Below are 16,145 nucleotides of genomic sequence, written 5' to 3' on the forward strand. Positions count from 1 at the left end.
CTGAAAGGATGGGAAAAACAATAAAAAAAGGAATTTAAGTACATAATTCTCAATGCTTTTTTAGAACCTTGAAAAGTAGAAAGAAAAAAAAAAAAGTTTTGCCAAATCAAAAAATAACTAACCCTAGCCACATTGTGCCCTTCTACTCAAATGTCAGCACGTTACCATTATTTGTCTGCAGTGCTAAACTTTGCAGCCCCCTGCTCGTATTTACATATTAGCTATGATTAAACCCATAATCATTCACTTATTCCCCTGTTCGCACGTGATGCACTCCAAGCAAGAGAATCAGAATGAAGGGCTGAAATACTAACATATGTTATTTCCTCGAACAGAGATGAGTGGGGTGCTTGGTCTGGTCTCGCTCTGTCTGTCTGTTGAGCTGAGCGCTGCAGGCCCACGCGGCTGTCCCGTGTTGTACTTGGCTGGCCGTCTGCTAACTGTCAGCGCAGTATCTCCTTACACTGATGAATGGGAAGTTTCCAGACCATTCCCAAAGCTCTCATTCCCTTGTTCCAACGCTTATTCAGAGTAGCGGCCGAGAAATCAGGGGCTCCTCCCCCGGCCTACCAGCCTCCCTCGAGGGAAGTGCCAACATGGAGACGGGCATGGAGGCTAAATTTACAGTGAGTTTGGGCAAAATTCTGAGTTTGCATACTTTATTGCAATGCAGATTTGATTTTAAATGTATACATTTTGCATTTTGCCTGTGAATCTCTTCAATGACCAATTATGACAAAGTGCAGACATATTTTCAATGATAAGAGACTCAAAATCATTCGAGCATTGTCTTGGCTGTATGCTTTAAGTTGTATTGCTGAAAAGTCACATGTTGACAAACATAGTGCTTTGAGTTCTGGCAAAAGAGTTGGAGTTTTATCATGATTAGACTAGAGAATATTTTCCAAACTTCTGGCAACCTCTAATCAGGTTGCCAGATGCCTTTTACTCAATAGTGGCCCCCGTGTAGCTCCTCTACCATAAAGACCTGACGAGTGCTGCTAAGAAGGCACACTAACTACTGGTGATTGTTGGGTTCTTCCTCCCTGATCAAGGCCCTTCTTGCTCAGTTACTCAGTTTGGCAGGACGGACAACTCAATGAAGAATCCTGGTGATTCCACACTTGTTTCATTTCCCAATTATTGAGGCCGTGGTGCTCCCGAGAACATTTCACGATTTAGAAATGCTTTTATACTCTTGCTTCGACACGTTATCACAGACATCAACAGAGATTTCCTTAAACTTTATGGCGTGTTTTTTGTCCTAAAATGCAGTGAGAATTGTGGGACCTTGTACACAAGTGTGTGCCTTTCTGGCCTATGTTTAATCAGATATAAATTTGCCACAGGTGGACTCCAATCAAGTTCGAGACACTTTCCAGGATAACCGATGTAAACATGATGTACACATTTTGGAGAGAAAAGGGTCTGATGATATTTGAAAATAAGAAATTTAAGTTTTGGACTTCTAATAAATTTGCTAAACATTCTAAACACTTGTTTTTTTGCTTTGACATTATGGGTTGTTGATTGTAGACTGACAACAAAGTGTGCAAAATACTTTCTTGAATACTTTCTGAGTCCACTGTAAAATGCTCTCTTTAAAAGGGGCAGAAAGAGACAGAGCAAGGGAAGGAGAGAAGGAGAAAAATGAAGATGATGGAACAGTGGAAGAAAGACGAATTACAAACCCAAAGGCATGTGGTGGGAGAGAAAGAAAAAGAAACCAAAAGATCAAAAAAAGATAGCCAGAAGATGGAAGGAGCACAATTCTCTGAACAGCGAGCATGTGAATATCCGACCAGTCGGGGTTTGGCGTAGTGTGTGAAACGGAGATAAAATCGATTAGCTTGTCCACTGACCCAGTGAGCCTCGGGCCCCCCATCGCCCCAGTCTTGCCACAGCCCTGACAGAGACGTCCAGGCTTCGAGGTCCCTCGGGGTCGCCTCTGGACACTGAGGTGAACAAAGTGGTGCCCTCCTGTCAAACTAAAGCCCTCAAGCACCAGCAAAACAACAGACCATGTTGCAATGCTTCACTGCTCTCTGATTCCACAGGAGACAGAAAAGATGTAGTGTAGGCTGCTGAAAGAGCAGGTTGTGCATCAGAGCTGCTGCTCGAAAGACAGAACTGCTGTACTCACTTCAAGAAAAAAAAAAATTGTAAGCTCATTAAGAATTTCAGCCAACTGAAAAACCCATTTTAGTCCTTTTGTTTCGGTTATAGTGGAAGCTCACAGATTGATATGAAATGCTTGACAAGGCAGTAACAATATGGGTTTGATCATCAAGTTATAAACAGAAATATCAGTACTTACCCTAATTGATTTTTAAAGATCATTTGATTTATTTTTGTCACCGATGTGCTATTGACATAAAAGCTTCCAGACATTGTCAGGTATTTCTTGGAAAATTATAAAAGCACTGGCCTGCCAAACTCTTGACACCTGTTGACAGGCCTTGAAACCTCTCCCTATCGTTTTATCGCCTTGTTTTCCTCACATGATTTCCTCAGTCAAATCACTGGGTGAGGAGCACCTTTGATTCCTGGCTCATTGTAGTGTATCTGACCCTGGAGGTCAACTAGTAGAAAGAAGTGGATGTGTCACCACCAAGCTCTTCTCCGTGTTAGAATAATATTCCTATGGTGCTTTTAGGATGCTAACGCTAATCAAAACAGGACATCCTGAGGAGGGCCGTGCTCTCTCTTCCCTGGCCCCGCTCACCGGCCGCTTTATGTTTTTGTGTTTCCGGAGGAGCGACAATCCCAGGAAGCCACGAGAAGGGTTCATCAAAGCTCCAAGCGGGAGGCCCCGGCTGCCGGATCGCTGGAATGTGGCGTGGAAAGGAATCTCTACTGTCCTATTGTTCCCTTGTCTCCCCGGTCTCATCACATGCCGGCACGTCCAGTTCACTTACAGGTAAGCAGCGCTAATCAGCCCTGCATTCTTTTCCACAGCCACATTCTTTCCTCTGCTGCGACCCTGGCTGACCAGCAACACTCGCGCACACGCATCAAGTGTACGACTTGTACAGAAACTCGCATACATAGAAGAGAAGTCATTAAGGCAGCTCTCCGAGGAGACAGATGTGGTGTTTCCATGGTGAACACTGATGATGCATGCATCACTAGAGATAAAAAAGATAGTCCAACTCCCAGAAACTGAGCCCGGGACGCCCAGAGGTGCTTGATGATGTCTTTAAGAAAAAAAAAACAAAAAAAAAAAACCTACAAAGAATTTAAGAGACAATAAATTTAAAAAAATTGGTTCACCTATCATACTTGTTTTTTTTTTTAATATTTTAACTGTCCACTATAAAATTGTTTGACAGAAAAATGGTGTGCTGTGAACCCCCCAAAAATGTCAATATATATTTTTGGAATCTCTAGTAAGTAAATAATAAATGCGCAGCTTTTAATGACTTTTCGTCTTTGTGTCTTCAACTGTATCCATCGCTTTTTCTCTACTGCAACACAGACAAGGCAGCTGCTATCAGATCCAATCAGGTAAATGTGGTGCAGTCCAAACTTCATCAGGAAGGCCCCAGCTTTGATCACATCTCCTCCCCTCATTTCTCCCATCCTGTGGGGGGTGAGAGGTCACCGCTTAATGAGGCTTCAGGGTGGAGACTGGAGGGGGGGGTGGGGTGGGATGGAGGAGTGGGGGGTGGGGGGGGGCTTGTTGTGGCAGAGATAAAAAGGTGTGCACGAATAATCACATACGCACAAAAAACGCAGAAATGTACACACCTGACTACATCTGCCTTTCCCCTGCCTCCCCGCATGACCCGATGCCTCGTTTTAACCCCGTTAGTCAGAAAGGACTGCCGTTTCTTGGACCCTCCCTCGCTCACTCCTTCCATTGGGCCAGCCTGCTCCACCCAGGGAGATCCCCGAGCAGTGCTGGAACACACTGTTATCACCACGTTCACAAAACGATTGTTGGGTAATTCCTGTTTATAGCTATGTGCTCCCTCCCGGGCGTGAGCACTGTTCTCTCTATCAACCCTCCAGGACAGGCATTGAAAGGCAACGTCCAAGACATTTTAGCACACCTGCAGGTACGAAGATATTCATCACCGTTTCGTTTTGGCGACATCCACAATGAGCTAAGGGTCCTTAAAATATGGGCAACTAGAATAAAATTTATGAATCCAATTTCTATATCAGCTAAGTGGTTTACTGGAAGAGAAATAATCAAAAAAAAAAATATATATATATATATATATATATAAAAAAAAGTGAATAAAACCAGAAGCAGAAAGCTGTTGGCCAGACCTCTTCAAAAAAAAGTTGCCTATGTTGAATGATCATACTGCAGCTGCAAAAAGACCATTGTGACTACAGTTCACAGTAAAGTGCCACACACATTGGCACCTAGCATGAAGTCATATCAAAGCTCTTATTTAGTCCCCCCCCCCCCCCCCCGCCCCCCCAATAAAAGCACTCAACAATGTAGTAAAGTGACTTAGCTGATGTGAGACATGAGGCCAGAGTGTCGGGCCCTGTTTCTACCACCTGCTCCAGGTAATTGATTGGAGCATATAAAATGATTGAGTTTCTTTAATTAGCTAACAGACATTTCTCTCCAAAGCGCGCCGAGCAGGGCTAACTTCACACCGCCTCATTAATAGCCCGGGTGAAGTGCGCCATCAGCAATCTGTTGACATTATATCTCCTCAGACATCATAACGACACACAAATCAGTTAAATGTCCGAGTAAACTTTTCAACTCAGCAAAATGCCATTCATCTCGCACCGGTTTGTGATGAGAAAATGGGCAACGCGTCTCACATTTCACACCGTGTACTCTGCAGAGGGCCTTTGTTTTCTGCACGCGCACTAAAACTCGCACGCACGCACTCAGCCTGACCAAATAAGCGCATGTGCACGCTCACCTCTCTTTTGAGCAAACACACACACACACACACGCATACACACACACACAAGCACGCACACACAATCTATAAAAAAATATGCTTAGCTTGGGACTGCTCTGTTGATAATGACCTCAGCCTTGGCACCGTACTGGGCCGGACCAGACTGCCGACAGACTGGAGGCTTTTGTGTGGACTCCCTATCTCTAACTCTATGACCTTTAGGGGGAAGAAGAAAGCAGAAATGTGTTTTTTTTTTATTTTTTTTATTTAGAAGGGGTAAGGCTCACTCATTGTTCTGTATTGGTACAGTTTCCCTGCGGTAAACACACAGTGGTTCCCAGGCTTGACATGTTGCTGCACAGCCTCCTCCCTCGATCCATCCCTTGGTGTTCCCACACTGCCCTGTCTGGGCCGTGGCACCCAGCACACACCCCCCCCCCCCCCCTCCCAGCACACACACACACACACACACGCACACACACACACACACACGCACACACACACACACACACACACACACACACACACGCGCACACGCGCGCGCACACACACACACACACACACACACATGCCCGCACACGCACACACACGCGCAGGACACCATCAAAATACAAACACTATGTCTTAATGCATTATGAAATTCCTCACATACATGATGGTCTGACATGCAGGAACGAAGGGACTACAGTTAGAAAAGAAGGCGTAGAGACGGGAGAGAAGCCCATGGGGCAGGGTGTCAGGGCCTGAGAGAGGACCCATGACGAGGCCTGGAAGCTGCCTAGTTGCTTGCGACAGGGGCCATCCTTCAAGTGGGTGACAACAGTGCATAAACAAACCAGTAACCTCGTCAGCTCTCTGTTTACAGCCCAGAGACTTGAGTTCTGGACGACTCATTAACATCAGAGACCTTCCAAAAGAGCCATTTTCGGGGGGGGGGGGGGGCCTTCTCCCACCGTAAGAGAAGGAGGAAAGTGGACGACACGCCAGACAGATGGGGGCGTTGATAGATGAGAGGGTCTGGGTCACAGTCAAACTGCCCCCCCACAGACCCTATCCCACCAACACATACACAGACAGACATGCACTTATACCTCACAACACGACCAATACACCCGAAAAGGCTGCTTGTGTGTGTGTGTGTGTGTGTGTGTGTGTGTGTGTGTGTGTGTGTGTGTGTGTGTGTGTGTGTGGGAACATATGTGGCTGGGATATGTTTTACACCTGGTTTGACATGCATTTAGCAGCTTTCCCGTAACAATGGGCTCGTTGATGTTTTGTTTTTTTTGTGGACTGATTTGTTATACATCCACGGTTATGAAGTACAATGTTGCCTCTCGAAACCTTCTACACTTATTGACACAAACAAGTCATGCGGCTGTTTCACGGAACCGTTCATCTAAGGCGATCAGCACAAAAATGTCACGAAACTGTCCGAATTTTTTCGCATCTCGCATTAAAAACACAACAAAAATATTTTTTGAATTATCCTGCAATGTCTTGAAGTACTTCATTCTATTTCAAATACAAACAAAGTCATGCGCATATTGTTGGTGTTGTAGCCGACCCGTTATCAGTCCTGCTTTCTTTTAACTATGTGCATATGTTCTTTGACTGAAGTGGTAGTAATCTTTGCCATAGCTTACCAGCACTTTATCCAAGTAAAAATATATATACAGTGGCTGACGATTTGGTCATTTAGCTGCATCAGAAAACAAGTTCAAAGCTGCAGCCAAGCAAGAAAAAAAAAAAAGAGGGGGGTAACTTCTGCCGTGGGCCCCAATGATTCCTGACCCAGTCCATTACTGAGGGAGATATAGGACATTTGTATGCGGAGTTTTGGCACCAAGCGGAGCGCAGGCAAAGAGCGCCGCTCCGGGACAACAAGGGCCGTTTAATGGGGTCTCTATTTCACTTTCCTCGCGCCGGCCCGCTCCCTCTCACCTTTTAAATGGGCCGATCTATTAACCGTTTTAATGAGCTCCGCCAGACAAACGCGAGATGCATGGCCCATTGCACAATGTGAGGAGGACGACGCTCCGGAGAAGAGAGGCGCTGACGGAGAGCGAGACGCCGAGGCGCGCGAGGCCTCCCTCTCTCACTCACACGCACGCACGGCTCCTCACGTGCCAATCAGGGGTGTCAATTTGCAAGATAGCGCATCTAAAAAGCGATACGAGTCCGCTTCTCTGGAGACGGGCGGACAACTGAGTGATGACTGACAGAATAGTTCGGTAAATGTGAAAAAACTATTATCAAATAGTGTGCCTCGGGACACTAAACTGCATTTGAAATGCTCCATTGCCACTTGTTAAGCTTCCAAATATTTTTCATGGAACTTTCCATTTAAGTCTACATTTTTTTTTTTTTCCTCCCAGAATTTAGATAGCGTTACTTTAAGCGGGTCTGTGAGATTAATCGCCATTGTAATTATTCCTAACAAATTATCAAAGCACTCTAAACACATTAAAATGAAAAGGTTTTTATTGAGACACAAGTATGCTAAGAGGACCTTTAATTAGACCTACACCAAGCAAGTTGGATCGCCAAAGTCCCCCCCCCTGCCCCACCATCTTTCTGTGGCCAACACTTCACCACGGGGTGCGGCCTGCACGCCTTGGCTATACGTATTTGGGAGTTTTTGTGGCGCACCGCATTACATCTGGACGTACGGACTAATCAGTCAACCTCCATCAATCACTCTTACGTTTACCACCTCTCCATCACCTCCTCTATTACATGCACCCCCTTTTTTTTTTTTTTTATCACACGACTGTTCTGCAAGGAGGGAGGCACACACTGAACGCATTTACCAGCAGGGCCCTTATGAGGGGTCTGGGAATTTAAATATTCTCCGTTGACACTGTGCAGACATGGCTGGGGGCCAGGGTGGGCCCGCTCCTCCGGGGGGGCCCAAAAAACATTCCCCTATTCTGACTTTGGAGGCAGAACTCCTTCTCTTCCGTCTCGAAAATAATCATCTTTAAATGCAAGAGGAATTAGACCTGCTGCGTTGTCAGAGTGAATTTAATGGTGCGCAGTTATGTCAGAAAGTTGGTGCAGATGTTGCTTGTTCTTTACTTGTTTCTATACACATAAATAAAAACGATTCAAAAGAAAAAACGTTCGTGTTTCACAGTCCAGATCTGCAGGGCCCCGACAGAGAAAAACAAGTGTTTTGTTTCCTGTTGATGATGATGATGACTGTGTGAGTATGATACAGCACCATTTTCCTTATTGCACGTCACAATATTTTTTAAAGATCTAACAGAATGCCAATAAAGTAATTTATTGCTACATTTACACGTATAAACTACACCTAAATGTCTCTACTGCATGTGCAGTTAATTTAACTTTTCTTCACGTGGACTAATAGCGTATTTACTTTAGCTATCTGGATCATTTCAGACTTATGTTGCAACTACACCAATAATTGCTTTATTTCCTTCATGCAGCTGAATTTGTAAACAAAAATACTGTGTCAGAACAGAATGTAAACATCCGTCACTGAACTGACTCAAACTCAAACTAAACACACGAAAAGTCCTTCATATTAAATGTACATGAAATATTGCAGGCCTGGGTTATTACACTGGTGTCTTTTTGGTTTTTACCTCCCTGTATGGTTCTTTAAATCCAGATTAATGGTGTGCATTTTACATCTATCAAAAACAGACAAGTCAGCGTTAGAAGCACAACTCTAAAGAAAGGCAACACAGCACAGACTATGAGCAAAACACGAATGAAAAATAGAACTGTAGACTCGAGTTTGATTGAAACAACTTTCGAAAAATATTCTTGATAATTTATTGTAGCAGATCAATGTACGAATAGCCGTATCAATCATCTCCTCGCATATAGTTGAGTGCGTTCAAGTAATTAAATCGATTTAATGGCAAAAGTGTAACTAAATTTAATCAAACTCACTGAATATTTTAAATCATTATTTCAACCAAAAAAAATTTTTTTTTACCAACAGAGTAAGAAGCCTGCGTGCTGCAATAATGAATCTACATGAACTGTAAAGTCTCTAAGCTGTAACATATTGACCATCCGAAGAATTAAAACATCACAGTCTGCATTGCTTGTTTTGAGTGTGCCATATAACGTAACAATCACCATATATATTACACATTATTACACAAATAAGAGCTCGGAATGCACTGCATGACTCGCATACACAGACAGAGTTGAAAACAACAACAACAACAACAACGACCCTTCCCTGAAACATTTACCATGCCTCTCTAAATCCTCCTTTTCTCCTCATTTCTCTCCTTCAACCTGCTTTTCCGAGTTTCTCCCGGCAAACTGAAAGGACCGGCAGCCCGCAGCAGCAGTGTGCAGCGATTGCAATGTAACTGCCGATGCACAGGACACGGGATTTTTTAACTCGCAATACACTCCGCTACACTACAGCGCCCACTACATGCAACGAGCAATTCCAATACAGGAGCGGACGCTTTGCAGAAAGTTCCTCCATCGCTCACTCAACTTAAAAGTTCACTCTCTTCTCGTGACTTCGTTTCATTATTTTTCCTCGCGGCGATATCGTCATTTACTCGTTCCTAACAGGTCAAAGTGACGATTGTGGTCGTCTGCTGGAAATGAAATCGTTACAGAAAGTATTGATAGACGCAGCGGTAACAGCGACAGTCTGTAGGTATATAAGATGGCATGTTTCAAAAGAAAAAAGAAAGGGATGTTGCACCTACTCGTGGCCAGTTTCCGTGCCCTGCCTTTGGACCTCATGGTGCCAGTCTCTCGGCGTGGGTTTGTTTGGATTTTTTCTTGAATCTTTTTTTCCTCCTTTTTGTTTTTTCTCTGTCCTTTTTCTCTGGGTTTCTCAATCCAAACGCGCTATCTCTCCAGCATTGTCAGTCTGGACACCTTCGCACATGCGCACAGCCCGAAATCTGCCGGCAGCAAGTGCCAGGAAAAGTTTGGGACGATTTATCACTTTGATATTAACCTGATCTGGTCAAGATGGGTGAATCGTGGACATCTCCTTTCGTGTCAGGTTTTCAAACGGCCAACTGAGAGAGAAAGCGGGGCACACTGCAAAAAAATGTCAAAGTTGTGGTCGCAAATTTAGTCATGTGTTCTTATTTATTTAACAGTTGAGAAAACTTTGTAATTGAAATGTTTTGCAGTGCATGTTAGACTTGTTTTACTCGTATTATGAAATAGGAAACATTATTTGTTTCTTAAAATAAGAGGAAAAGGAGACAATACAAAATTATAGGTTACAAATTTAAGACAACTTTTCTGAGTCTAATTTATGCCATATATCACCTAATATGTTAATCTTTTTTCTTTTCTTTTTTTTTAATAAAAGGAATACAAACTTTCTCGGACTGCACACTAACTGCTTTGTGGAAATGGATATTTTTTTGCAGTGCAGTCAGCACCCAGGATCTATGGAGTGCCGAGAACATTAATTATAACGATCCTGATTCTCAATTCTTATTGCGCACCTTTTCACTTTAAATGACGTCCCATTCATCAATGTTCACTTAAATTACCGATGCCGAGTGTACTCATTAAAGATTTTATATATTTTAATTGTGTTTTGACCATTATACTGAGATCTGGAAAATGAAGGAAAAACTCCCCCCTCCCCCCCCCCCCACCTCCCTCTCCCGCTTGGGCACCCGACTGACAGCTTTAATATGAGAGTGCCCAGGTTTTTTTTTTTTCCCCTCCTCTCTCTCTTTGTGCTGACAATTATTAATATGTTAAGTGCCTGGTATTAATGCCTGTTTGAGACATTTCTGTTACAGTGCGTGAATTTCATCACTCGGTAATTGCTGAAGGCTCGAAAAGGATGTTTTTACTTGATTTAACTTAGAGGAAGAAAGGCTCCACCAAGAAAGAAAAGAAAAGGACTTTTGTCAGTGGCTGAAGAAATAGCCTATTTGAATCCATTTGGTTTTGTTTTTTTTCCGATTATGGTCACATAAATGATGCCATATGGGCATTAAGTCACTGCATAATGTCATCACATAAACATTTTATAGAGGCTTAATCAGAATCATATATCAGCAAAACATACAACAAATTGTATTGGGGTTTTTTTTGTTGCCATATTTACAAAACGTATCAAAAAACAATCGGTGACATCTGACCCACACAAGCAATAATATCATAAAGGTGTACCCCATTTGTCCCCACGCATTGACAGCGTATAATCAAAGTAATTGGCATTAATTAGATCCGCAGAGATCATGCTGACCTTGCAAATGAACTCTTTAATAGGTTGGGAACTCGTGCTATCGATTCCAAAGTGTGTGGAAATTGACTGAAGTCGTGATATCATGCAATGTCATGCATGGGGGGGGGGGGGGGGGGGGGGGGGGGATAGAGGCTGACCAAAATCAAAGCGGTATATGACAAGGCCAATTCCGTTGCAGATTCACTGTCTTCTGTCCGCATGAAGAGATACCGCACTTTAATATCCCCATAGCAGTGCTGCATGATTTTCATTGAGGAAAACAGATCAAGTAAATGAAAGTACAAGTGGGCAAACAACATCCAAAAAGTATTTCACTGCGTATTCACAGAAGCATTCGTCAAATTAATACTTCCTAAAGATGTGGTTCTATGTCTAAAAACTAAACTGGGACATTCCCGAATCCCTATTGCTCATTTAAACGGCCGAGTTAGGAGAGGTTAATACTGATACTTTATTGTGGTTGTACCTCACTCTACCTCTACTGTAATGACATAAATGGTGCTATTAAGTGGGTTGCGCCATATACACAGTGCCTGAAAAAGTGGCGCGCGGCGCGTACGCACTCACACACGCTCTCTCTCTCTCTCTCTCTCTCTCTCTCTCTCTCTCTCTCACACACACACACACACACACACATACACTAACAGAGGAAAATCGAGAGAGAGAGCGAGCGAGAGAGAGAGAGAGAGCTTCAGGCAGAGCGCTCAATTAGCCTAAATGGAAACAGTTTTCATTCACCGCAATAACTCACTCGCCTCTTCCTGCGTCTCTTCTCTCCCTCTAAAGCACTCTCTCAATACATATTTTATTATGATACGCTGAACCCGGTGGCAGAGCGGAGCGGCGCAGAGATCCCCGCAGCACCGTGGGTTGTAATTATTAGAAATTAATCGGGTTCGAGACCCCCTCAGTTGCACGCATAAACCAAAAGACTGCGTCACTCCTGCACTTTGGCGTTAAATCCACATTTAAACGAGTCTAATTCAATATTGTTTAAAGCGGAGGGGGGGAAAAAAAAACCTCTTCATTGAAACACAGAGGTCTTAGTGGAGTTTATTGTACTATCCTACAGTAGCATGTTCTGCTTTTAAGGGGTTAAAAAATAACATGATCTGTACAGGGGGCTGTGGAGGCAGACTAAAAGTGAAAAGGGAGCCTCCGGCGCAAGGAAATTACCAGCGCCCGCGTGACCTTTGAGCAAGGTAATCAATCAAGTGATCAACAGGGATATTTATCACTGCTTTGTCCAACCAAACCTGTTTCTAGAAACAAAATGAAATATGTAAAATTAGGATATTTATTCTAAAGGATGTTTACCTGGCCATTAAAAACCAGAGACGGGATATCAGTGATCTTTGCCAGATTAATTAAAAATAATTATAATGTTATATAGTTTATGGAGCAAAAAACGGACTAACAAAAATAAAAATATATTAGGCTCCTGCTTTGCTGTTCTCCTATATCAAAGATCTGTGCATTTTTTTTTTTTTTACCTAACGTAAGGAACATATGTTCAGCCACTGCTTTATTTTTACAATTTATTTATTACCTCTATTAATCACACCTAATATTACAATTAGGCTATTTCTTGATTACTGTTACAGAGTGCAGTGTGAAAATCCGGAACGATTTATTTGGCCCCGTGCGTGCTGCCCCTGTGTGGAGAATTATCGACTCAATCAAACGCAGTAAAGCTTCCAATGAACAGCTAATGCAATAAAATAATACTCTGCCGGAGACATTAATCCATCTTCGCTGCATGTGCAAAGATGCATGAAGTCGATCCCAGTTAAAACAAAAACTATTTTTTTTAAAGCAGTCAAAATGAGGCTACAAAAGGAGGTGTTTCTCACAACCAATCTCATTCAACATCCATGGAACTTTTTATAGATGTATTTTTACGTTGCATTTTTTTTTGACAGCAGATGACTCAAATAAAGGCGACACCAAATGAATAAATTGGCATAAAAAAAAAAAAAAAAAACATGCCTTAAGCGCCGGCTAAATTTCGATGTAACGGTGGTACCTAAAAATAAACCTAAAAATACATCGGTATAACAAAAATTAAACGTTACATTTTATAGCCTACACACAGTATTTCAATCAGGCACATAGCCTATCAAAGAGTGAGACAACTTGCAGAAAAATCTGCCCATGCCAGATAAGACCTCGAGTTATTTCAGGTGCTTTGGTACAATTTGACGTTGAAAAACGTTACGATGTTATTCTATATTTATTCCGAACGAATACAATACGTTGGTTTATATTTCTATAACATCACAAAACACCACTTCATGTTTATTTTTAACGATTTTGTCAAAATCTGCCTCCGCATTTGTTTTAGTAGAAATATGTTAGCAAATCAGGACAAAAATAAGATAAATGAAGAAGAAAATATTTTCTCCAAACTACTGGCTCTGCAGACTGCCCCATAATTGTCTTACATTTGTGAGCCATTAAAGGGCAACATGACTCTTAACTTTAGAAAATAAAGTCACAGGCCATTAAAATTAATTTTGTTTGCATGTTTCGGAAAAATAAAAATCATAACGATCTTCCAATATTAGGCACAAACACCACAAAATGCCACACCGTTTTGTATCAGTGCTTGTTCTCTAATTTATGGCACAAGAGGCTCAATGTGAAAAGAAGGCCGACCTTGTTGTTGATGGTTCTTTATGCTACACCCCCCTCTAGTGGACATCATCCAGAAGTGCTTGACATGCAGCAACCGATCATCAGTCCTACCATTGCTATCAAAATAAGTTCATACAGTCTGCTGCGTATTCTGCAAATATACTAGACTGTAGACTACAGGAAAAACAAGGTCTATTGTGCATTTCAATCATTTGAAGGCTCAGTATGGATCAAATTAATAAACTCAAAAGCAGTGACAGATTAATGAGGCGGCCTGACTTGTATTGGAGTAAAGTGCATTTTAACAGCCGCGTCTGGACTCAGTATCCAGCATGTGAGACAGATTACGATGCGCTCCGCAGACAATTTGTGGGAGTACTATTGATAGGATTGGTGTTGGCCACGGATGTATTTATCTCTGAGGACTGCTTGATGAGAAGATCTTACCCCCCCCCCCCCACACACACACACACACACACACGCACACACACGCACACTGACACACAGACCTCAAGATACAAACTCATCCCATCAATTTTCAACCGATGTTCCCTTTGCACCAATCACGTCAACAGAGAGATTTGACAAGTAATCAATGGGACAGTCGATCAGGTTTATTTATTTCCATTTCCAGTAACAGCAGACAGTGGGATCCTTGTCAGGTTCCCGGTTGCAAGGCAATTAAAGGGAATATACAGATGGATGGGATGCTTAGGACACAGAGGGGAAAAAAAAACTAGTCAATAACCGATGACAGTGCCTGCAGCTGACTACTAACAGCACACTTCATTTTAACCAGAAACAAACCATAAATAAATATAAGGCTCTATTACAGCTAACACGACATTATGAGGTTGTCCAAGATTTCAGATATTCCTTGTCCCTGCCACGTATTTGCAGTTAACAACGCTATTCCTTCTGTGGAATCCCAGCAACCTGCTCATATGTTGTCTCACTCAGACTGACACCATCATGATCGTCTCTCAGACCCCTTGCCGAGACAAGCGGCAGAATGCCGTAAGCATAATGTTCAGGGTAAGGTAAGCCTTAGTTGCTTCCGAGGTCACGAGTAGCCCGGGGGAATTTCTGAACCACTCACAAGCGTATATCAATGAGCTTTAAATATAAGAAAACGAGGCATTTGTACTTTATTGTAAGTCACTTCAGACAAAAGAGTCTGTGCCCTAGTGAGCTCACCCTAAAATGTTGTTGTCAGGATTCAGTGATCTGTCAATCAAGCATACACCGATGCATGTTTGGCCTACAGGACTTGTTGCTCTGACAACAGATATGGGTCAATTTTAAACTACCTTCAAGGAGCCAAAAAAAATACAGACTCATGTCAAATCATTAACATAGAGCAGGGCTCAGCGATGCACATGTCAGGTTGAGTGAGGAAATAATATTCGTGAAAGTAGGAAAAGCTCAGTAGGAAAGGCTTCAGTTTCAGAGTTGTGTTGTCACGCTACACATGTAATCAGATCTGAGCAGGAAAAGCGCAGGTGTAACTGATAACCATAATGAAGGCTGGATTCCATCGAGCTAAGTCCTTTCCATGCTCGCTGCCTGACATGGGTCAATGAGATGGTGACTGGGACCCAGCTATCGTTGAGGCTTATTAATCCCCACCTGTGCACACACTGTGAAAAAGCTCTATTGTGGATGCTGGTGCACTATCCCACTGGCATGGCTTTACTGGATGAACCGAAAAAGAGACATCATTAATGGTATGAAAAACACCTGTGCTTTTCCTACTGTTTGAACCAACATTAGGCTACATAAAAAAAAAAATCTGGTGACATTTAAGATGAGCGGTACCGCATGACAATAGGTTGATGTTTCAGTAGGACTAAATTATGGAATGCTCTGCCTGCAACCCGCCGGTCTGTTGACTCTTTAAAAAGACAGCTAAGGACTTTCTCGTTTAAACAGGCGTTTGTAACCTGTATGCACACGGTCTGCATCTTTGCACTTTGGTACCTCATTGTATTGTATTGTATTGTGTTTTTCTTTCTTTTTTTTTTTTTTTTAATCTTGCATCATGTTCTTATGACTTAATTGTGGCTAACCATATCTTTCTAACTTCATTTTATGTCGGTTTTACTTTGCGTCTGTGAAAAGCACTCCATAAATAAACTTTACTTACTTATACCTACTAATTCTAGTTGCACAGGTGGCGACTTCAGGCACATCCCACTTTGAACAATACTCATCTTCATTTCCACCAATAACGACTTTGAAATATGTCACTCAGCCTCTGGATCCTGCATGAACAAGGCACAATGTTTGTAACATTTCCAACAATTGCTTTACATTTGATCTGCTTTCTAAGTTTTTGTCTGGACTGCACATTTGTTTGCAAGACCACATTTTGGGGGTGAACGAACTGTAGGGAA

At 42.5% G+C, this 16,145-nt stretch overlaps 1 protein-coding gene across 1 annotated transcript in view; it reads right to left on the minus strand.

Moving 5' to 3' along the window:
* Positions 1 to 9,887, minus strand: part of mecom (MDS1 and EVI1 complex locus) — a 135,510-nt gene extending 125,623 nt beyond the window's left edge. The window contains exon 1 of the mRNA XM_069147873.1: positions 9,593 to 9,887. Coding sequence (XP_069003974.1) covers positions 9,593 to 9,629 — 37 coding nt within the window. The 5' untranslated portion in view covers positions 9,630 to 9,887. The remainder of the gene's footprint in view (positions 1 to 9,592) is intronic.
* Between the last annotated feature and the right edge of the window lie 6,258 nt (positions 9,888 to 16,145).

Source organism: Embiotoca jacksoni, unplaced genomic scaffold (genome assembly GCF_022577435.1).
Source record: "Embiotoca jacksoni isolate LCO1_2020_lvr unplaced genomic scaffold, fEmbJac1.0.p SCAF_14, whole genome shotgun sequence".
NCBI classification, from domain to species: domain Eukaryota; kingdom Metazoa; phylum Chordata; class Actinopteri; family Embiotocidae; genus Embiotoca; species Embiotoca jacksoni.